General features: G+C 42.3%; 1 protein-coding gene across 3 annotated transcripts in view; it reads left to right on the plus strand.

Annotated features, from left to right (window-relative positions):
• Nucleotides 1-3,174: 3,174 nt before the first annotated feature.
• The window catches only part of PLA2G7 (phospholipase A2 group VII), a 31,002-nt gene continuing 9,366 nt past the window's right edge, over nucleotides 3,175-24,810 (plus strand). The window contains exons 1-4 of one of the 3 annotated variants that reach the window (XM_030802325.1): nucleotides 3,175-3,260; nucleotides 21,630-21,751; nucleotides 22,198-22,342; nucleotides 24,168-24,261. In XM_030802325.1, the coding sequence (XP_030658185.1) occupies nucleotides 21,656-21,751; nucleotides 22,198-22,342; nucleotides 24,168-24,261 (335 nt within the window). In that variant the 5' untranslated portion in view covers nucleotides 3,175-3,260; nucleotides 21,630-21,655. Of the gene's footprint in view, nucleotides 3,261-3,465; nucleotides 3,699-15,439; nucleotides 15,925-21,629; nucleotides 21,752-22,197; nucleotides 22,343-24,167; nucleotides 24,262-24,810 lie in introns of those variants that run through there. The other 2 variants (XM_030802324.1, XM_030802323.1) reach the window with 2 other exon arrangements.

Below are 24,810 nucleotides of genomic sequence, written 5' to 3' on the forward strand. Positions count from 1 at the left end.
AGTGGCAGTGAAATACTAAAAACGAAAAAAAAGAGTCCCCACCTCAGCCCACCCCAACCCCAACGTCAACCTCAGTCTCAATTTCATTGCCATTCTCCAAACTCTTAATGGTTTCTGCTTTTAGATTTCTGGTGGTGATCTCCATGTTTCCAAAATAACATGCTATCTTATTATTTCCTGGTACATCATCTTAGGCCCTATCTACCTAATTTTTCCTAAGAGAAATGAAGATTTAACTCACATACACACTGGTCTTATCTCCTCCCTAACCTACTAATAGAGATATGTCTCTATATTCAGCCCTGCACTGCTCTCTCCTCTGTACATCCAGACCATTTTGTCCTGTCAACTACAGACAGTATCTTTTGACTGTCACTTCCTAAAGTGAGAACCTGAGTACCCCACGCTTCTCTCCACCTTGCTCCTGCTCCTACCCCTTTCTACCTATTGACGTTTACCCTGTGCATTAAAAAAATAATCATATTTGCGTTATCTTTTAGAGTCATAGTTCTTCTTTGACTTGCTTATAAGGTGAATCTAAAAGCAGAAAACCAATACGCAGCATTTCTGTGACTATGTGAATATTGTTCCCTGTAATCTAGTGGAGGGCTTGATTATGCTTCCTGCTCTCGATCATTTGGAGAACATTCAGATTTCAGATTTAAATGGGATCTCCTGTTTGAGACACCACTAATAGCTCAGAATCAATCCATTTTAGGTACATCACACTTGCATCAGGCCTTTCCTGGACATTTTCTCCCTCGAAGATCCTAGTTTTAATTTCAACTTTATACTTTAGATGGAAATAATTTAACCGTAATTTTTTTTCTTTGCATTCTGTCACCTTCTAACAACCTCCAGGGCTTCCAAGTTCCTAGCCATGATTTCGATGGTATTGAACCCTATTTTTCCCTCCAGTCTTCCTACTGCAATCAGGATGGGTTGCTTCCTAGCCTCAACACTGCTGCCATTCTGGGACCTCTCCTGCTTATCTGGGTTGGAGCCACTTTTCTTTGGGTCCCAGACAGTGAGGTTTCCTTGACTCCCACATCTTTCTCAGGATAATTAAATAACTCACCTTGCTGAACTCCCACAGTCCTCTGTATTTGCCTAATAGGGTAGCACTTTATGTTGTTATTTCCTTATCCTCTAGGGAAGGACTGTGTCTTATTCGTCCTTGAAGTGGTACCTGACATACAGCTGGCCCTCATCTCAGTAAACACTATTCAAATTTAAAAAAAACGTTGAGCACATGGCAAGGCACAGTGGCTCACACCTGTAATCCCAGCACTTTGGGAGGCTGAGGCAGGAAGATCGCTTGAGCCTAGGAGTTCAAGACCAACCTGGGCAACATAGTGAGACACTGTCTCTACAGAAAATGAAAATAAAAAATTTAGCCAGGTGTGATGATATGTGTCTGTGATCCTAGCTACTTGGGAAGCTGAGGTAGGAGGATTGCTTGAGCCTGGGAGGTAAAGGCAGCAGTGAGCTGTGATCATGCCACTGCACTTCAGCCTGGGTGACAGAGTGAGACCATGTCTCCAGGAAACAAAAAAGAAAAAAAAAAAAAGAAAGAAAAGAAAAGAAAAAGAAATTGAGCACATTATTACAATTTACTCTAATATCTTGATTGAAGGGAAGAGCCGACTCATCAGTTTCATTCATATTAAAGAGGAAATAGGTCTGCTATGTAGATGGGAAATGAGAGGAGGAATTAAATGTAGGAAATAGAATAACAAAGAACCAACTCATAAAAAACTAAAACAACCCATATCAGACACACCTTATAATCTGTATGTCTGTGTTGACTTATCCTCTTGGAATGTGAGGAATATTCTTTATTAATTTTACTTACGGAGTTGCCAGATATAATACAGGAAGCCCAGTTAAATCTGAATTTCAGATAAACAACAAATAACTTTTTAGTACGTGTCCCAAATATTGCATGGGGCATATTTATACTAAAAAACTATTTATTGTTTATCTGACATTCAAATTTCACCAGATGTTCTGCATTTTTATTTGCTAAATCTGGGCACTCTTCACTGGGCATCTTCTCAGGGCACTAACCTGCCAAATGCCAACTGCTGTGGGGCTGCTCAGAGAATATGACCTAATGACAATGGAGATGACATGTTGCTGGCAATGAGAGAAGTGAATAAAATGTTGCATACTTGTTTTTAGGAGCTGTTCTCCAAGCTTAACACCTTTTTAGTGTGGGGTTAGGTCTTCAACTTCAACTTTGTCTTCATCTTTGTCTTAAGGTCAAAAGAAGACATTAGAGATCTCTTTGGTAGGGCATAATGTATCCTTTTAGATTGATATTTGTGGGCCATTTGTTTTACAGGGGGCTAGTCCAGGAAGTACAAGACAATGTCATTAGGCAGATAGAGTTTCATTTAAATTAAAAATAAAATCTACTGTTAGGTTTAAATGAGTCACTGCTTCATTAAGCTATCAATATTAGACAACACATATTGAATGAATGTTTTCCATAGGCCAAGCTCTGTCCTAAGCATTTCACATGTATTTGCATTTCATGCTCACAAACTGCCTCTGACTGACTGATTTTGATTTTCTTGATTTTATGGATGAGGAGACTGAGAAGCAGAGATGATGAACTTCCCCAAGGTCACACCACTCATAAGTGGGAGAAACAAGCTAAAATTCAGGCCATCTTACTGCAGAATACTCAAAATCAAAATAAGCAAAATTTCACCTCCAGTTCTGGCACCTCACCAAAAACCAAAACACGATTTAAAAATATAAAATTTTAATAACACCACACATAAATTTCAAACTACTTTCCCTAAGTTTCTAAGTGAAGTTTTAAATGAGTGTGTTTTTAATTTTTTAGAAAGTGGATTGAAGATAAAACATTGGAAAATGAAGGAAGGCGTTTCAGTTAAACCCCAAATAACTCTGTGTTAAACAGCTGTAAAACGGCTCCTTCTAGCTCCATGTCTCCTCAGACCTAAGTGCTGTTCCTGATTGCCCTTCATTGTCATTTCCGGGGAGAAATGACACCAGCACAGCTGCAGGCCTTCTAATCTGGAGCACGGTCCACACAACTGCCGAGTTGGTGTTCAGTGTACAATGTACCGGAGTGCGGAAAATGCCCAGGGCATTGCCAACTATAGATGCTGGGAGTAATTCAGTGTATTCAGAGAACATGGTGAAACAAGCAAAACCGGCCTGATTGTGGGGCGAATTCAGCAGGGAGTAAATCTGATCGGCATCAGGTCTGCGGAAAGGAGCTGGTGAGCACGGCACCACCCAGGCATTGCCTGGCTCTGTCCGCGGCGGGCTAAGTTAACCGCAGGTCCAGGTGCGGGCCCCGGCCTTGGGGAGGGTGCTGGGTGCGCTCGAGCACGCTCGCGTCGGGAGCCGCCGCTGCTAGTGGGAGGCTGGGGCCACACACGCTCCTCCCCGGTACCTCCTCCAGCATCACCAGGGGAGGAGAGGGTCGAGGCCACAAGGCCGCGCGGGGCGGACCCAGGACACAGCGGGCGCGCAGCCCACCCGCCCGCCGCCTGCCAGAGCTGCTCCGCCCTTAGCCAGGGGGACAGCGGCTGGTCGGAGGCTCGCAGTGCTGGCGGCGAGACGCAGTCGGGTTTGGAGCACTTGGGTCGCGTTGGTGCGCGGTGGAACGCGCCCAGGGACCCCGGTTCCCGAGAGCAGCTCCGCGCCGCGCCTGAGTGAGGAGGGGCCCCTGGGGCGAGGCGGGAGTGGGAGGAAGGGCACGGTCGCCGCGCTGGAGGCCGGGACCCCTGAGCGGCGACCGGCCAGGGTGGGCTCGCTGAACCGCACCCGCTCTGCTGGCCGGTCCGGGGCTCACAGTCCCTGCAGCCCTCGGAAACAGCTCTAGGATCCTTGCGGGGAGAGGGAGAGGGTGACAGTATTGGACACCAGTTCTTCCAAACCTTTTCCCGAAAGGAAAGGAAGCAACCCTAAGAGCTCAGAGCTAGAGGGGAGAATCAGGACAGGCAGGGAACACACGGAGTTTTCTTCTTTTCTTTTCTTTTCTTTTCTTTTCTTTTCTTTTCTTTTCTTTTCTTTCTTTCTTCTTCTTCTTTTTTTTTTTTTTTGAGGCGGAGTCTCACTTTGTCGCCAGGCTGGAGTGCAGAGGCGCGATATCGACTCACTGCAACCTCTGTCTCCCGGGTTCAAGCAATTCTCCTGCCTCAGCCTCCCGAGTAGCTGGGACTACTGGCGCGCCCTATCACGCTCGGCTAATTTTTTTGAATTTTTAGTAGAGACGGGGTTTCGCCGTGTTAGCCACAATGGTCTCGATCTCCTGACCTGGTGATTCGCCCGCCTCCGATTCGCCCGCCTCCGCCTCCCAAAATGCTGGGATTACAGGCATGAGCCACCGCGCCTGCCCCGGAGTTTTCTTATCTGTAGATCTCCTACAGGGACAATCTCTCTCTCTCTCTCTCTCTCTCTCTCTCACACACACACACACACACACACCCCACTACACATCTCTCACTCTGCCTCCTCTCTCTCTCACACACACCCTTCTCCCTCTCTCTCACTCTCCCTTTGAGGAGTATTGCGTCTTTTGGAGCCCAGTTATGAGTGGCTGCTGTAGGAACAAAACAAAGCACTTTTTCTCCTACCTGGAGCATCCCCCTGCAGGCCAGATAAGATCACAGCTGTTTCACCAAGTCAAGGGACAGGCTCATTTTTAAAAAATTAAGAAAAATCAGAAAACAGAGAACACTGTCTTCCTCATCATCTCCTGGAGCTTGTAAGAGAAATTTCTGTCACCAAAAACGAAAAGTTCGGGCTTTTATTCATGCCTGTGGTTCTTGGGATTACTGCAGTGGTGATGAGGGAGGAGAGGTGCGTATGGCTCATAAATAACAATTTGCCACCTTTAAAAGGCACATGGATTCAGATTTGGGATGTGTTAACAAATCAGGCTTGCACAAATTACCTTTGATCCAAATGAGAATGCCGAGCTGGGAGACTGGTATAAGGGTAGGAGCTGGAAAATGTATCCCTTGAGGTGTTGGCAATCCCAAGAGGCTCAGCACCAAACCTTGAGCTTACATTGAATTCAGAGATCTGAGCATTAAGCACTGGCCTGATCAAGAAGAAGCAGATGGCCTTCTGGTCACGAGGCACTGGTGAGCCTCCATCACCCAGGCAGATTCCCTCACAGAGGAATTCTGCTGGCCCTGCAGAAAGTGGTGAGACAGCCCACCACCTTGGCATTTTCCAGCAGGCCTACTTCAGTTCCTTGCACTTGGGCACTGGAAGTGCTTTCCCCTCCCCAGATATTTGTGTACCAGAAGCTGCTGCTGGCCATGTGGTGGATGTCTCAATGTCTTTCTTCATTGAACTGGGCCCTTCATACCCAAGGCTGGCATCATAGTCTGTCACTGCCTGTACAGCCAGCGAGACTGAAGGAGTTGCAGCATTAGGAGTGTTGTGAATCTGGTTCGGCCACTCATTTTACAGTTGAGAAATCCCTTCTGAGGTGTGGAAGGGCTTGCTTAGCACCGCAGGACTTTTCCCTCAAACAGAACCTGGGACAGCTGCGTCCTCCTTTCCTCTCCATTGCATCTCTGTGCCCTTTGCATTTTTGTTGTGAGGAACATACATGGGCCTAAACACATTCCCTCACCCTCACCTTTGCACATGAATACGGTTTACCACCCTCTTGGAAGCTCTGTGAGCACAGAACATTAAGAAAAGTGCTGACTAGGTACCTGAGCAGCTGGAGTGGGAGCACCTGGGAAGGTCAGTTTAGGAGTCCCCTTCATCTTCCTGTTCCTGATACCCAAGAAGATGGCTATTTCCTGGAAAGGAAGGTGGTTATTGGATTATTTACACTCTTATTCCTCTTAAGCCTAAGTTTTTTTCAAGATTCATGATAATAAGCCTGACTGACGTCTCAAGATGTTGAGAAATTTCCATAAAATAAAAGCATTGAAGGGAAAGTACTGAGTGAAGAGAAATTGAAGGGGAACATTTAATTCTAACATCGTGTTGTTCCAGAATATGATTCTGGGTTCTTACTGCCTTTCTTTATGACGCCAGCCACCTGTTAGACACATTATGTGCCCTCACTGTCATTTTGCTCAATTTTATGGACGTGACTCAACACTAATAGAAACAGGCTAATACATACAAACATGTAGGTTTTTGGTTTTTAAAGAAACTTAGCAGTTGAGGAGAAATAAAAAGTCTATTGTAAGAGTAGATGCTTATTGAATTAAGTGGGCTAGTTGATTCCTAGTAGAACTTGTATTCATTCATTCATTCACTTCAAAAAATATTTATTGATCAGATCCTAAGTGCCAAGTACTGAGTACAGCACAGTTAGTAAGATAAATACGCTCTCTGCTCTCACAGTGCTCACATTCTAGAACTGAGGGATGAACACGGTGAATTCATATAGTGAGAAGAAAAGCAAGCAGAGTGCTGCAGTATAGTGGTGTGTGCGTGTGTGTGTGTGTGTGTGTGTGTGTGTTGGATATATGGGAGGGGCCCAGCTTCTTGGATTGGATTGTGAGGAGAGACTTCTCTGCAAGAAGGCCTGGAGATGAAACCTCAGGAAGATGGGCAGACATTCCCGCAGAGGGAACCACAAGCACAAAAGTCCTGCTCCTGGGAACAGGTGTGATGTGTTGGAGGCACAGTTGGAAGGTCAGTGTGGCTGGAGTTAGGTGAGGGAGAAGGAGAGTTGGAGGAGTGAGCTTTAGGCGTAGCAGCCAGGTCAGGAAGATCCTCATAGGCCAAGGGAAACATTTGGATTTTACTCTTTACAATGAGAGAAGCCAAAAGAGAGTTTGAAGTAGAGATGTGACATAATTGATTTACATTATAAAGAGATAACTCTGGGTACCATGTGGCGAATGGATTATAGGGGAAGGAGAGGGGACAGAAGGAGGCCAGAAGCGAGTTTACTGATGGGGGGTGGTAGCAGTAGATGCACGTAGGCTATTTTTTTGGAGTTACAGTGGGAAGTTAATGTTTCTCTGTCTTGAATTTCCCATCTACAAAATGGGAATGAGATTGCTATACCTGGTCCACTTGTAAAAACTAATAAACAAATGAATATGCCCTGAAGCATAATGTAAGACATTATTACTATTATTATTTGCTAATATTGTATTACTTTGAATTCCCTGTGATTTATTTTAAAATTTGTTTTAATAAATTTGATGTCTTATTATATTCTTTTCAGTAAACCTAATTTATTATACATAAAAGTATCTTTCTCTGTTCAGAGAATTGGAAACTCTTAACTAAGAGTTACCAATAAAAACGAGTCATCACAAAACACAGGGAAATTATTGCTAAAATAATAGCTGGCTTAATTTCAAAAGCTGAATATGCTCAGATAAAAATTCAAAAATAGAATAATTAAAGCTGGGAATGGGAAAAAAATATTTTGGACAGATTTGCCTTTGTCCTGGCTGTGGTCATGCAGATATCTGTGAGTGCAAAGATTTGTAGATAACTGAAAATATCTATATGGCAGCAGAATTTCTGGAGAAGTCTGTAGACCAGAGTTGAGTAGGGTTATTTCCCTTAGTGAAGCATTCTCTCTCAGAGGAAGCTCTTGAATTTCCTCTCGTTGATCACTAAGTTTTAGAGAGTCAGAAAGTTTTAAAGTTGTTTACCAACTAGGATAGCGATGTTCTTCGCAGAGATAGAACAAGTAACTGCCAAAATAAGGCAACTCTATTTCTCTTTCCTGACTCACTTTGATGTGCAAGTTACTAGAAGGAGATATGCCTGCTTAGAGGAAAACAAGCCCTTCCTCATTTGTATTGTGGGCAGCGGCAATGTCAGCTCGTGACTTAATAGTCCCTAGGTCATGTTAACTTGCCAGATCCCCTTAATTATTTATTGGTCAGTATGTCTGAATTTCAGCTTGAAGTGGCTAGTCTGGTGATTCAAATTGCAGACAAAATGTGATAGTAATTCTGGGATCTGTATGATTTATCTCTTGCCATATCAACCACCGTATTTTTCTTAGGGCTGGAGAGTGGGGGTGTTTGGGTATCTTAAAGGGAGAGGTTACATCTCTCCTTGAAGCCAGAAATCTATTTGTTTCACACATGTTTTGAAATGTTGAATTAGTTGCTCCTTTAAAAATCAGTGGATATTACATACAAATGTAATTTTCCAGTTTTTCTTGGAAATAATCAGATGATCTAGTGACATGGAGCTGCCATTCCTACATGGAAGCAATTAACTGGAATAGAGTGGTAGTTGCCTTCTTTGGATGGTCCAGTTTGCACCATCCAAATAGAAAAAGGACAGTTCACACCAGTCCTTATTCTATTGCATGAACCTGTTTGATTCATTTAAATTACCTGTCTGGCCCTTGTAGACTTTTGATTTTTAACTTCAGGTTTAGGGCAATCAAGGGTAACCTGTCTGTTATACTTTCACCTTCATCTAATGCAGGAATCTATATTCCAGTACCCCTGCTGGTAGGCCCCAGGCCTGTACTTTAACTGCTCCTCTGATAAAGAAGATAATGCTAATTGTTGAAAAGCTACTGTTGATGGAGCTGTACAGTCTGGGCCCACATAGAACATGTTTAGGAACTTTGCACAGGACTGTGGCTGTCACATGCAACCTGGGTTTTCCCCATTAAAAGCAAACATTCCTCATTCCTTCAACAGCTCCTCATGTGACTTGCTGCCTTGTTCCCTCATCATTCTGGTTATTTTTGGGTTACTGTCCCTTGTCCTGAACCTTTATTTGTTAAAATCCTTAAATCCCCACCAATTCAATAAGATGTGGTCTAACTGGTGCAGAATGCAGTGGGAGGGTGGCCTCCCTTTCTCTATGATGTTATACTTTTGTCATGTAACTGAAGATGTCTTTAGATTTTTCTGGGCCAATCCATTGTATTTTTAAATTTACTTTCAGGGCTTATTTTCCAGTTAGATTGTTCCTGAGAGTTTACAGGAGAACTGTTCAATGTACAGCTTGAGAGCAATGGTTTTCAGCTGAGGATGATTTCTGCCGCCACTCCAGGGGACATCTGGCAATGTCTGGAGACAAAATATTTAGTTGCCACAACTGGGGTGTGCTATTGGCATCTAGTGGGTAGAGGCCAGGGATGCTGCTAAACATCCTACAATGCACAGGACATCCCCCACAACCAAGACTTATCAGCCCCTAGTGTCAGCAGTGCTGAGCTTAAGAATTCCTACTTTAGAGTCAGGGTCTAGGTTCAGATCCTGGTTTAGCTACTTCCTATCCTTGTGAACTTGGGCACGTTATTTAACCTCTTTGTCTTCATTATCTCAACTGTATGTCAAAGAACTCTGAGGGCTAAATGAGTTCATTTATATGAAATGCTTAGAAGGGTAACTGTATGTATAAACACTATCTTATTTTTCTACCATATTTTATTCATTTTGGTGTGTACATATGACATCAGATAAGTGGGTGGGTAAAGTTTGAGGGATAGCACTTCATTTCTAATCTTGCCTATGGGATGGGCACTGGTGCATTTGGATGTTTTAGGGAGCTAACAGCTCTTCTCAGAAATGCCTTCCCTCTATGGCCTCCATTATCATTTTTCCAGCTTCTTTTAGTGTTTTCCTCCATATTGGGGCATATATGTCAGTTTAATACTGCATCCTCCTGGAGAATATGGACAATGAGTTCCTTTAGCGGGATAGGATCTGTGCCTGTTGCTTATACATCCCATTTCCAGTGTGCCCCAGGCTCCTCCACACCCCAGTCACTGTGGCTTGCACCTGCACAACAGATTCCTGGGGCTGAGTAGCAATTGGTAGACTTTGGATAATAATAATAGCATTTCTCCAAGGGCTCACATCCCCATAAGAACCCCATTATCTTTCTTCTGACCCCAAAATCATTCTTCTGAAGCTTTAAATTCATTGTAAGACTGTAGAGAATATAATAGCTGAGGTCACAGTGCCAGGTTGGCCTATCTAGGCAGGCAGGTTGGGGGACTGAGTCTGAGAGTAAGATCAGGAACTTCCAGTATAGCAGCAAGCTGCCCATTGATCTTAGACAACTTTTACCTTTTATGACCTTTAAGCCATATAGAACACCAAACATTTGGACATTTGCACATGGGATGCAGATTAGTTCCCATTTCCAAAATTGTGAGTAGAAGCAACTAATTATATGTTACTTGCAGGTTTTGCATCTCATGCATCTGCCTCCCTAGAATGAAATAAATATTTCTTCCTTATTAAACAAGGATAGAGTTGCCCCAGCATTTTCTTAGACCAGGGTTTCTCAACCTCAGCATTACTGACACTTTGAGATTCCTCTATGTTGTAGGGCTGTCCTGTGCACTACAGGATGCTTAACGGCATCCCTGACTGCTACTCACCAGCTGCCAGTAGCAGCCCCCTCCTGGTTGTGGCAACCAAAAATATCTCCAGACATTAGTAAGTGTCTTCTTGGGGGGCAAAAATGCCTTAGTTGAGAGACACTGCTGTAGAGTGATGTTCTAGCCACATTCTCCAGCCTTCATCCTATTGTAAAATATCCAAAGAAGATTTTATCTTCTTCAGCAATCATTTGGTCTGGTAATGGGTCAGTTTTGAGGTATTTAAGCCACTTTCTTTGACTTTAGTTGAAACTGAATTGGGCTATTATTTGCTCTTTGTCTCATTCAGTTACTTTATATGCTCCATATTAGTTTTCTATTGCTGCTATACAAATTTTCTACAAATTTAGTCACTTAAAGCAACGCAATTTATTATCTCATGTTTCTGAAAGTCAGAAGTCTGACATGGCCTTACTAGGCTAAAATAACAGGTTCAGTGAACCTTCAGAGGTCAGCTAGTCTGTGTTGCTTTCTTGAGGCTCCAGAGAGAATCTGTCTCCTTACCTTTCCAAGATTCTAGAGGCCATCCACATGTTATAGCTCATGCCCACTTCCTTCATTTCAAAGTCAGCCATGGTGGGTTGAGTTCTCACATCACATCATTCAGACCTCTTCTTCTGCCATCCTCTTATACTTTTAAGGACTCTTGCGATTACATTGGGTCAGATAATCCATGATAATCTCCCTATTTTAAGGTCAACTGATTAACATTAATTCCATCTGCATCTTAATTCTTTTTTGCCATGGAACATAACATATTTGCATGTTCTGGGGTTTAGAATATGGACATTTGGGTGGGAGTGCATTATTCAACCTGACACATGCTCCCATTCCAAAGGTCAATCAGGAAGAATTTGGAAAGAGAGTACTGATACTTAACAAATGAGCATTTTCTTTTCTGACTCTTTACTATTAACACAAGAGCTAAGGTCCACCTGCCCTAATCTCTTGCCAGGACTGGGTTTTACTTGGATGGTTTATTTGTCAGCTTTTCGCAGAGATTTCAAACTTGAGATTGGACATTTTATCTATTGTTTTGGTTTGTCTTTTGTTTCAAAAAGGGAAATGATGCCTGATGAAAATTTAACAGTGACAAATAGGGGAAATCAGGATCTGTGGCAGTTATGGTTGTGTATGGAGACTGCAACTGAGATCTGAAGAACAGGTAGGGAACTGTGGTTTCAGTGGGAGAAATGAAGTCTGCAGGAGAGAGGCAGAAAGGTGGAATCCATTTAAATGGAATGTATTATCTGAGTGCTCACTGAAAGTCTTCTTGATTGCCAGGATGATATTTTATCTAGTGGTCAAGGGGCCAAATTGAAGATAATTATTTTCAGGCCTTACTATTTGAAGAAAATTGATTTTTAAAGTGAACATTCCCATTGATTTAGAATGATGGTGGCTCATGCCTGTAATCCCAGCACTTTGAGAGGTAGAGGTGAGCGGATCTCATGAGGTCAGGAGTTCGTGAGCAGCCTGGCCAACATGGAGAAACCTTGTCTCTACTAAAAATACAAAAATTAGCCAGGCATTATGGTGGGTGCCTGTAATCCCAGCTACTCAGAAGGCTGAGGCAGGAGAATCACTTGAACCTGGAAGGCGGAGGTTGCAGTGAGCTGAGGTGGTACTATTGCATTCCTAGGTGACAGAGTGAGACTCTCCAAAAAAAAAAAAAAAGTTTGTGTTTTTGTATTGACCAGTGATTGTGGTTATGGTAATAGATTTTCATACAATGTGATGATGAAGACGGCTGTATCAAGGGTTTTAGTGTAGTCCCATTGGATTCTCTAGTTCTAAGAGAATGTCTAAAGGGTTTTAGTGTAGTCCCGTTGGATTCTCTACTACTAAGAGAATGTCTAAAGTTACCATTAGGTTTTTCAGGTCCTAGTTCTTAAATATAAATACATTTCTAGCTAACTCATATCCCATGGTTGAGAAAAAGGCACTTATCTGTGTAAAGAGAACTTTAAAAGTTAAAAGACTTCTTATGAATTATTCCTGTGTGTTCATATTCAGAAGCCTCTGTGGTCATTGTGATTATTACGTGTTAATATCGTTCCTGGCTCATAACTCCCCTCGCCCTTGCTACAGTCTTTTGTTATAATATTGGAGTGCTTTCGGCCTCAGGAGCAGGTCTCAGAAAGCAGAATCTTTCTCTCTGACCTTTTCCTGCCTTCCTTTCACCTGTCCAAGGCAGGACTCTACTCTGATTGCAGTTTATAAGACCCTCATTCCGGGAAGGATCCTCTTACCCTGGAAGAAGGAATGCTGCACAGAGAGACCAAGAAGAATCTGAACAGACAGGGCTTGCTGGGTTGCCCCTCTGAGTCTATTAGCATTAGAGCTTACCCTTATTGTCCAGTCATATTTCTACACAGCTGTTCATACTTTGTTGAACCTATGCATAAAAATAGACAGTTTCCCCTGTATTTTTGGGTCTTCATTCTGAAGGCTCCTTGTGAATACACATTAAATAATCTGCCTTTTACAAGTTGAATTTTCAGTGACCCTTCAGAGGTCCAAGGAGAATGCCACCCATGGCCTCCTTGGCCCCTGCAGTGTGCATGTATTCAAGTCTAGAAATACCTCTGGAAAAAAATCTGTTAGCAAGTCATTATTTGTGAAGAGAAACTCAATTTACCTTTTTCTGTTATGTTTGGATTTTTGAAATCATGTATTAACTTTATAATAAAATTAAATATAATACTGAAATAAGATCAAATAAAATCAACCAAAATTATAAATAATCAAAGAGTTACACATATATACCTTTTTTTTTCTGATCAAAAGAAAGATGTTGAATAAGGAAATACAGTCCCTCTGCAAGTAGTTTAAGAAGTTTTGGCCGGACGCGGTGGCTCATGCCTGTAATCCCAGCACTTTGGGAGGCCAGGGCGGGCAGATCATGAGGTCAGGAGATCGAGACCATCCTGGCCAACATGGTGAAACCCCGTCTCTAGTAAAGATACAAAAATTAGCCGGGCATGGTGGTGGGCGCCTGTAGTCCCAGCTACTCGAGAGGCTGAGGCAGGAGAATTGCTTGAACCCAGGAGGCAGAGGTTGCAGTGAGCCGAGATCACACTACTGCACTCCAGCCTGGGTGACGGAGTGAGACTCTGTCAAAAAATATATATATATATTTAGAGCTCCAGCAACACATTTACCAGCTGCCTATCTGGGTCTTTCTAGACTGTACAATAGGAGCTGCCCTTACACGAAAGCCCCATCTCTTTGAAATCTTTCTGTCTACATTCCTGTTGCTCTCAGAACTTGCACCATATCATTTAAGAATTATAAAGTGCCCCTGTAATTTGCTTTCTTCCTGTATTATATTATTAATATATGCTAGTCTTGTCTCTGAAACACAATTGTAAACTCTCTGAAAGTAGGGATTGGGTCAAATTCTCTGGTACTTACCACAGTTGTTGCCGTAGGAGAGGGCATATAGTATTTGCTTAAGAAATACCCTTTGATTGAATGACTGCAGATCTGATAATCAGGATAGGCCATGCTGTGATGCATTAAGGCAATAACAGTTTCACCTGGAAATTTCAGTGGTTTAACACAGCAACGGTTTATTTCCCATTTGTGAAAGGTCATTTGAATTGGCAGGGGCTCTTCTCTGTTCAGTGACTAGGTATCCAAGCATCTTTCACTTCAAGACTGCACTGCATCAGCACATGATTTCTAAGCTTGCTGTGTCAGGGAGAGGTAGGCGTGAAGGAGATACAGTGACTCTGTTGCAAACCACTTCTGTTCAAATTAGTCCCATGGGCCCAGCCCAACCACAGGGGCGGCTAAGAAATGTAGGGAAGCACATAGATGTTGAGGAGCACGCATTGTCTGTGCCACACATCTATATTACATTTTCCCGCAAAATAGCTGTACTAACGAGTGCTTCATTAGTGTCAGTGGGACACCGGATCATTAAACTTGGCTCAGTTTGTATTAGTAACCAGATGTGCTAGATTTATTCACTCAGCAGGCATTTACTGAGTGCCTCTGTATACCAGGCACTATTCTAGGTCTTGGGAATACAGCAGGGGGAAAAACCATCAAAAATCCTTACACTCACAGAACTAAGTTTTTAGTGGAAGGTGATAAACAACTAACAAATAACATACAAGGTATGTTAGTTGGTGATAAATATTGGAGAAAAATAAAGTAGGGAGGGAAATAGGGAATGTATTGGTGTGAAGAAGGAGGTTAGGTTGCAATTTTAAATAGATTGAACTGGGAAAGTGTCACTGAGAAAGTATCACTGGAGCAAAAGCCCGGAGGTGAGAGGACCAGTCATTTGGGTGTCAGAGCAAAGAGCATTCCCATAAAAGGGAACACATTCAAAGCCCTCAAGGTGGGGATGGAAGGTGGGTGTGGAGTACTTGGCATGTTTGGTGAACGGCAAGGAGCAAGTGTGATTGCAGCAGAAGTCCAAGAGGGTATAGCGGAAGGATTGGGAGTGTGTTGAGTAAAGGTTATGTAGATCCTTATATGCTATTTTGGGTGAATGGCTTCTCCCCTGTAACATATGACACCATTTGGGGGTTTTGTGCAGAAGGGTGACACAATCACTCTGGCTGCTGTGTTGGGGATAGATTTTAGGGTCAAGGGCAAAAGCAGGGAGACCTGTTAGAGGTGATGGCAAATTTTAGGTAAGAGATGGTGGTGGCTTGGACCTTTTCTATCCCCCCCAAAAGTTGAAGGGCCAAATTTTAGAGGGGAAAATGGATGCACAAATGCAAGATAGGTTTCACTGATAAGATGTTAGCATACAGCCTAATTGTAATTTATTATTACCACACATCTCATATTCTGTCGTTTCATTTACTGATTCAACAAGCATCTATGCAATATTACTTCTTCCAGGCCCTCTATTAGGCACAGGGACAACAAATAGACCTGACCTCTGCTTTTTGGAAACTTAAATCATAGTAGGATTATAGAAATTACCAAGAATATAACATCATATTAACACCCGAAACAACCACAGCAGCAGAAATATAATCACTATATAATGAAATGATGGAAATAGCCAAAATTTATGAACTATTTACTATGCGCTAGACATACCTATGGATATTATGATGATGATGATAGATGGTTGTTATATTTGTTATATTTTGTTGGCTATCTTTATAGCTGACCATACTGTCATAAAGTTAGAAAACTAGTGACCAAAAACTTAATCTAACTGTCCGAAAGTATTATTTTGGTGCTCTACAATCCAATGTAATCCCGAGTAATGTAGGTAATGGTAATCCTACATTACCAAGGATTTTACCATTCTAGTGCCAATCTAAAACCCAGCACAGAAAATACATGTTTTATTTTTTCCAAGTGTTACTAGTACCTCAGCCCCTCTTCATTTGTCAGCTTATTTAAGGCCTCTTCATTGCATACTTTTTTTTCTTTTAATCATCTGCTTCGAAGGAGACTAAGCTGAAACTGCTGCTCAGCTCCCAAGATGGTACCACCCAAATTGCATGTGCTTTTCTGCCTCTGCGGCTGCCTCGCTGTGGTTCATCCTTTTGACTGGCAATACATAAATCCTGTTGCCCATATGAAATCATCAGGTAAGAGGTATATTTGTTCAAGGTCTTGAGCAACTGATCTGTCGCCATACTTCAAGTGGGCCCCAAGATGTTGCACATCTGCACATGTAAACAAGTCCTATTTAAAGGCTTGTGGAGATCCTGTATTCTGCTGGAGTAGGAGAGAGGTTCTCACTTTTTCCTCATTTCAACTGAAATTGAAGAAGCACTTGTGTTCTTCAGTATCAGGACTGCAGGACAGAACCAGGATGGGACATTTTAAGATACACTGGATGTTCAGCTTGTAATCACCACGGAGAACCTCCTTAATGCCACCCCTTCTCTCTCTGACTGCCCTGACGCATGCCCACACAAGCATAGTAATGCAACTGATCTGGAGTCCACTCCAAGACAGCCTCAAAACCTGCTTCCATGAGGTGGAGAAGAAGCAGGTGTCTTGTTCAACAGGCATAGTCCTGGTTAACAGTGGAAAGTCGTGTGAGATAACAATTTCAGGTCTTGGGATCCAAAAGGAAACAATCTTTCCTACCTAATAATAAAAAGAAGTAGGGACAAGTAGGTGCTAGGGAGTTCCAGATGAAAATGGATGTGATCACTCATTCTTTCTTGCCGTGTGGTAAGTGGGGAAAGAAAGAGGAGGAAGGCTTAGATTAGACTAACCCAGGAGGAGTGGCCAAAACGGGGCAGCCATCTTTAGACGGCTACATTTAACGTCACTAAGAGGGAACTTAATTGGAAAAAGATTGTTTCTGGAGCTTTGCAAATTCCTGCTCATCCCAGAGGGTTGTGATGCATAAACTTCTCTTTCCAGTCTCCTATGGAGAGCAGTGTAGGTGGCTTCTGAATGGTGTAATACTGACTATACCTACAGAGCTGTGCACCTGGATAGTTGTGGGTCACTCTGGATCTAATTGTTCAAGCTTGATGGGTGACTCCTTACTATAGCATTTGCAAAAGAGCTTTCATAATTCAGTACCTTAAATTCTGCCCTACTACATAACCAGGAAAATGAATGCATTAGGAGAGGTTTTATATCTTGTATCTACATTTGCATAGGAAATAGAATAATATCTCACAGGTCCATTCATCCTACAACACATCAGGAAGTTAAGTTATCAAGGATACACTGGTGACTAAGACAATAAATTTATAGTCAAATTCAAGGGTCCTGCATCCTAGATGACATTAAGTTCATTTTGCCTACTACCTTTTTCATGGATTGAGAACAGGTAATATCTTAGATGGTGGGAAAATCATCATTCAGGAAACATTTATATCCTTCACTTTTAATTGGTACAGGGTAAAAATTTAAACACATTTTTTAAATCCCTTTATCTTTAAAAACCATTGGAAGGCTGTCACTGGACTGACAGAAACTTGAGGACAGGGACATTGCTTTATCTTTATAGTCCCAGCATTAAGCCCAATGGAATGCCCATTCTAAGTGTTCAAAAACGAATGCAGGCCAGGCATGGTGGCTCGTGCCTGTAATCCCAGCACTTTGGGAGGCCGAGGTGGGTGGATCACTTGAGGTCAGTCAGGAGTTCGAGACCAGCCTGGCCGACATGGTGAAACCCCGTCTATATTAAAAAAAAAAAACATAAAATTAGCTGGGTGTGGTGGTGCACACATGTAGTCCTAGCTACTTGGGAGACTGAGGCAGAAGAATTGCTTGAACCTAGGAGGAGGAGGTTGCAGTAAGCCAAGATTGCACCACTGCACTCCAGCCTGGGCTACAGAGCGAGACTCTGTCTCAAAACAAACAAAAAAATGAATGCATATATATTGGTTTAAAGTATTAGAAACAGTTTATTAAATAAGATTAAAATAATAAGTGATTCTTTATAGTTTCTTACTAAATGAATACACAGAAAATATGGCTATGCAGGTAAAAAGGTTTGTAAGAATGGGCTAGAGATATCCTCTGCTAGTGGAGGACATAAAGCCATATAAGAGTGTAATTGTCCTATCATGTACACAGTTCATCTCCAAACCCAAGACTGAACATCAGGAATATTTGACAAATGAACACGAACAAAAATATGTAATAAAATTAATAGCATACCATAGGTTCCAATCCTCCAATTAAATTAAAGTTGAAGAAAACTAAGAAGAGACATTTGTAAATTCTGAACCACAAAACTGTGTGAGTGGTCATTTGATCTGATGAGTCTCTTCCTTCCACTTCCTTAATGATGACTCCTGACAGATGGTTAGAGAATGGGACATCCAGGCCCATAACCAGGTCGGCTGTAGGCTATGGAGCCTGTTCCACAGCCACCCCCAGGCACCCTGGCACTGGTGCATAAGACCCCATAGACCTATACCAAAACCTGGGTCAGCCTGATGATTCCTGAGGCCTTCTCAGAGGTCAGGTGTCCTGGAACAGGCAGATCTCACCTTGACCTGAATGCTCCTGAATGCTGAGTGAGGAACCTTCTTAGGGAGAACAGGTGTTGGACAAGTAGGGCACTCCTAACTTATTGGAAAATGTTCCCCGGTCCTTTGGAATTGAGATCTCACAAGTGGAGGCTTGTGTTGGGTGAAACCCTCCCGTGCCTCCAGAACTGAGCCTCCAATTCTAGAGGTAGTGTCTCCAACAGCAGCTGTGGCTCTGGGGCTCCTTAGAGACTTGTGTGAGCCAGAGGTCTCCCTGCAGCAAGCCCTGCACAGGCACACCATGCCTGCCTAGGGGTGGGGTTGCAGTAGCACTAGGCTGCTTGCCACAGAAGAAGAAGAAGCAGGTGTCCCTGCCTTAAGGTCCTCCTCCTTGGTACTTCACATCTCCCTGTTACACCAGAAGCATGGCTCAGTAGATACTCTTTTAATGGAAGAAGAAGAGCCTTTTGTAATTCAAAATAGACCCTGAAAGTTCACCTTGCAGGTAAAGTTTAAAAAAAAGAAAGTTTCTGGGGTTTGAATTTACCTGGGGAGAGGTTAGACCTGCTAAAACTTCCCTAAGGACTCAGCACAGATTTACCTAGCAAGAGTAAATGAACTCCGGGGAAGGAGTAAACAGCATTAGTTGTCTACCCGTTATGTGTCATGTTTTGTACTAAGAACTTGACCTACATTCTCACCTCATCTTTACAACTGTCCTGTGGGCTGGTCAAGTGCTTTTATGTCATTTTACGAATATGGATCAGAGAGGGGAGCAAATTGCCTAGGCCAGAGGATTATAGCTTGTAAGAGGTACACCTGAAATCTGAAATAGAACCATGTCCCTCCAATTCCCAGGGTTTGTTCATCTCCACCCCCTCTCCCCTTGCCTTTCTTGAAACTACCTCCTACCATTTGACCATGGATTGCTGACCTGTGTGTCAGGCAGGTGGTCTGGAACTTCAGCCCAGTGTCTCTTCAACTTTAATGGGCACTCCTTTTCTGATTCAGTGGAATTGTGGTGAAGTCCAGGAGCCTGCATTTCCAAGCTCCAGATGGTGCCAATGATGCTGGTCCATGGATCAGTTTTGAGTAGCTGAGCCTTATGTACTGAAAGGCTTCATCATGGGCAGGTGTTTCACACATGAGTCACCAGTGTGGAGGCTGTAAATTGGTTTCTTCCCATGACTCAAAACCTTTCTGGGCAATGTTCCATGGTATTGATGCAGATGCCTTACCTAACATTGCTCTTGATAGCTGGCTAGCAGAGAATAATCAACTCCCACCATCCAATGGAAGGAATGGGTGGACAAGCTGAATATGTCAAGGAAAGTGAGAGTCTGAATACACTGATATTTGGATTCAACATCTTGTAATTAAATATGGATTTGATTGAGGTTTAGAAAGGAGAACAGATGAAGCTGCTAGTGTGTGGAAGGATTGCACCAGAGAGAGAAAAGTAGTTTTAGGAGTGGGTGAGTAAAATACTGCATGCGATAAAGGGTTTAAAGGAAAACAAGAGAGACCAGTGGCCATTTAAGTTAACTAAGCTTATTTTCATATGTATTTGTTGAGCACTGACTATGTGCCAGACACTGTGTTAAGATCAGAGGATGCAAAGACATGGATATGGCTCTGGAGAAAGAGCCTAGTGTAGCATGCAGACACGTAATTTTAATATGTGATAGGAAGAATGATTACATGTGTGTATACACACATGCACATAGAATCTATGTAATATTGAAGATGAAATGATTAAGTCTGTCTGGGGAATCAGGGAAGGCTTCAGAGAAGACAGGACATCTGACCAAGGTATTGAAGTTTGAATGGGAGTTTGCCAAGGGGATTTAAGCACAGGCAGAAGCATTTACAAAAGTGCAGTGGCATCAACCAGCCCAGTATGTTGCTCAGGAGTACTGTAGCACAAGGAAGGGGTATAACTTAAGGGGAAGAGGAAGAAGAAGAGTACGAGGCAATGGGCCTCTAGTGGAGGGTTTCTTTGCAGTGCCCAGAAACTTGGGATTTAACTTGTGCACCTGTGAACCTCAGTATGTTTCAACCCCAGAGCACTGGAAGGATAGGCCACATTTTTGCAAGTAGCAGTGTATTTGCTTAGGAAAGCATGTGTAGATTTCAATTCCTCCTACAAACTGCCTTCCAAAAAGATTACAATACATTCCTCCTTCAAGGAAAGAACACTTGCTGATAGGAAGCCATTGAAGGATTTTAAGAACTGTCTAGTGTGATTTGTGCTTTAAATCCCTCCAGGAGCTGTGTAAAGGATGCGTTTGAAGGGGTCAAGATCCAAGGTGGGTAGAACAGTTAGGAGAGAGAGCAAGAGTCTGGTCAAGAGACAGCGAGGGCATAAGTGAGACAGTTGAGCTAGAGGGTCAGTGATATATTGTGGAGATCATTCTATGCTAAAAACTAATGTTAGCAATAGAGGCTTGGGGCTGGGCACGGTGGCTCACGCCTGTAACCCCAGCACTTTGGGAGGCTGAGGCAGATGTATCACGAGGTCAGGAGATCAAGACCATTCTGGCCAACATGGTGAAACCCCGTCTCTACTAAAAATACAAAAATTAGCTGGGTGTGGTGGCACATGCCTACGCCTATAATCTCAGCTACTCAGGAGGCTGAGACAGGAGAATCGCTTGAACCAGGGAGTCGGAGGTTGCAGTGAGCCAAGATTGCACCATTGCACTCCAGCCTGGTGACAGGGTGAGACTCTGTCTCAAAAAAAAAAAAAAATAGAGCCTTGGTTGAATGTAGGGGGGTTGGTGAGAAAGAGGTAGGAGAGTAGGATGATTCCCAGGTTTCTGGCCTGTGGTGCAGGAGATGAGGAGTTCTTGAGTTGCAGGCTGTGTGGTTGGAAGGTGAGAAAAGAGAGTTGAAAGATGGTCATTTAGTTTCATTTTGGAAACTAAATGGCTTTGACATTTTTATGGGAAGGACATCAGGTAGAGATGCTCAAGGAGAAGTTGTAGGCACAAATCTGAAATGTGAGATAAAGTTCATGTTTAGGAAAAACAGATTTGTGAAGTCATCTTTAATGTACTCTGGATAGAAGTAGAATGAGAGGGCAAGGCTGCAAACATTAGGAGGTAACAGTCCAAGGCAGCTTGGGAGAAGGGCTATGTCTACTTTCATCTCTTTACCCTCCAAAACCCCTACACAGTGTTTCAAACAGAGCAGACCCTCAATAATTGCATATTTTACTTGTTAGGTTGAGAAAGAAAGAAGGCCAGAAACTATGGGAAGTAACTTGATTCCATTGGAATTCCTTTGCATAATAAAATCTGATGTGTAATGGATGACAAATGAGATAATATTTACCTGTTTTTCAGCATGGGTCAACAAAATACAAGTACTGATGGCTGCTGCAAGCTTTGGCCAAACTAAAATCCCCTGGGGAAATGGGCCTTATTCCGTTGGTTGTACAGACTTAATGTTTGATCACACTAATAAGGTAATGCTTTGATTTATACAACTTATCCTAATACTCTAATATTGTCTGTCGCTATGGACCACTAGAAGGTGTTCAAATGTGACCTTGCCCTCACCTGAGAATGACACATTTTTCAGTTTGTATTGTTTCATATGAAGGCTTTTGCTAGTTTGACCATTCCTCGATTCTTTGCTATTGTCTGATTAATTTCTCTATAAACCTTATTTTTCACTTCCTTAATACCTGAAGCCAGCCTGCTTATATTTTCCTTTCACTGAGATAGAATATTGTTTTTCTGTTTCTCTTTCATGACTATCTTCAATCACCACAGCAGCCTAAAAAGTTCTCTAGACCTTTTTGTGAACACAGAGGTATTTGGGTCCCCACTAATTAAATATGCAAAATAGCTGCTGGAATATGTTTGAGACACAACTTCTCTAAAAGTGCATTAATTTCTTTCTTAACAGGGCACCTTCTTGCGTTTATATTATCCATCCCAAGATGATGATCGCCTTGACACCCTTTGGATCCCAAATAAAGAATATTTTTGGGGTCTTAGCAAATTTCTTGGAACACACTGGCTTATGGGCAACATTTTGAGGTTACTCTTTGGTAAGATTTCTGTTGATCCTTCTTTGTAGGCTCTCGCGTATAAGAAAACCTTGAAAACAACAAGAATTTCAAGTAGTTAAGACCATAGTAGATTTTTCTCCAGTCCAAACAGCTCCTAAAATGATAAGGAAAGTGTTTCTTTAAAGCCCAGGCAACTACGACAGAATCAAGGTTCTCATTTTGTCCTTTCTGAGTTGGATGGGAGTGGCCGAGAGTATCAGACTGACTCTGACATCTTTCTGTGGCTGCTCTTTAGTTTTCATCTGACATACCATAGAGAAGGCAATACCGTGGTGAGAATAGCAGGTTATTTGGTGTGGCCACTATCCCGCATGGTCTGTGCTAAAGTTAGACAAAAAGAGAAAGAAAGTAGAAGCCATAGAACTCTCCAGATCCAAAACAAAGGAGTCAAAGCTAATGCCTTTCTTGTCATACATGAAGAGACTCTACTTTCATTCCCATCACCTACCCCCATCACTAAGACAATCTGATGTGCATTCTTCACTTACTGTCTACATTCTACTAATACAGACTTTTTGTTCCTTATCTGTTTGACTAGACACTACTGTTGGGCTGATGTTAACTGTGTATTCACATTTACCCCTCAAAACGATCTACAAATTTTGGGATTCATCTTAAACATCAGCCTCTAATTTTCTTAAAAACCACTTATAACAGACATAAAAATAGCATAACTGCATATTTATGTTGCAAAATAACTTATAAATCACTTCCATAGCAATCATCACATTCAGTCTTTATGACTGCATCTGCATTTTATAGACGAGAAAATGAAACACAAATGATTGCTGATAATAATGGTGACAATAAAAATTGAGAAGTGAAAGAATATTTCCATTTTTTGAGCCCCTTACTACGTGAGGGATAGGTGCTTTACATATATTACCTAATTAAGTAAAATTCTCACAAAAACACTATGAAAGAGATATCATTTTCTCAAGTTTACAGAAAAGGAATCCGAAGCACAGAAAGTTTAAGGAACTTGCCCAAGATCCATAGCTAGGAAGTGGCAGAGTTACATCCATGACTCAGTATGAAGTCAGTGGTTTCTCTACCTTTTGCTGCATGATTATGACCAAATCATAATGAACAGAGTCTCTGTTTCTTAGATTCTGGCTCTCAGTGTAATGTATCCAAGGTTTTATGGGTAGTTTGGTTTCAGAACATTCCCTTTAAAATTTTTCCAAAACCTGGGAATGGCAATTAAGTAGCAGCCTTTATGAATACACGTATGAGTAGGAAAATCTCTCACCTTAAGTCCAGAGCTGTCAGTAAGAACTCATTTTTAATGATCCTATGGTCTGAGGAAAGAACTTACGCTGGGTGCGGTGGCTCATGCCTGTAATCCCAGCACTTTGTGGGGCTGAGGCGGGTGGATCACCTGAGGTCGGGAGTTCGCGACCAGCTTGACCAACATGGAGAAACCCCGTCTCTACTAAAAATACAAAATTAGCCGGGCGTGGTGGCGCATGCTTGTACTCTCAGCTAATCGGGAGGCTGAAGCAGGAGAATCGCTTGAACCTGGGAGGCAGAGGTTGCAGTGAGCCGAGATTGTGCCATTGCACTCCAGCCTGGGCAACAAGAGCAAAACTCTATCTCAAAAAAAAAAAAAAAAAAAAAACTTACAGTTCAACTCTTTTGTTGGTGGGTATCTAGTAGCAGTCTTTTTAATGAATCTACTATTCATCCATAAAAAAGTTGATATAAATCAGATGGGTCTGCATTTTATGCTAATGAGATATGAATTAAATTCACTAGCAACACTCAGAGAAAACCTTAACTATAACCTTCCACTGTTGTCTAGGTTCAATGACAACTCCTGCAAACTGGAATTCCCCTCTGAGGCCTGGTGAAAAATATCCACTTGTTGTTTTTTCTCATGGTCTTGGGGCATTCAGGTAATGTTTGAGAGGTTGAACAATTTTAGCTTCCAGGAACAAATGACAATTTTTTTATTCAAGAAAGAAATAGCAGATTTTGGAATGTCATGCAGGCCCTTGTCTGGAAGAGTTGGGGTTCCTCAATAATTGGCTGTGGGTCTATTGATCAGTCCTAGCCCTGTCTGGTCAAGTAGTTTTCTCCCTACTACCAGCTCATTGGGATTAGCCTTACAGCAGAGAAGAAAGGGTGTTGCATTTTTATAGTTGTCCTTCATTATTGTAATATTTACACTCTTAAAATTATCCTCCATAAAGTTTAGAACTTTTGAGAAACCAATTTTAGATTAGCTGTGAAAGGCATTTATTAAGAGAAATATCTGTGAAGGCAACAGAAGGAGCAGGAAAAGATGGGGAGACCCTTTGGACCATGACAGAGGTTGGACACCTGAAAAGGTGATGGGGAAGGGAAAAGGATTGGATAAGAAGAGCTTCAGACTGAAGCATGGTTCTAAGAAATAATTGAGCCAGGCCAGTGGAAGGAGTGCTTGACTATATTTGCTTATCAAG

Source organism: Nomascus leucogenys, chromosome 22a (genome assembly GCF_006542625.1).
Source record: "Nomascus leucogenys isolate Asia chromosome 22a, Asia_NLE_v1, whole genome shotgun sequence".
Taxonomy (NCBI): Eukaryota; Metazoa; Chordata; class Mammalia; order Primates; family Hylobatidae; genus Nomascus; species Nomascus leucogenys.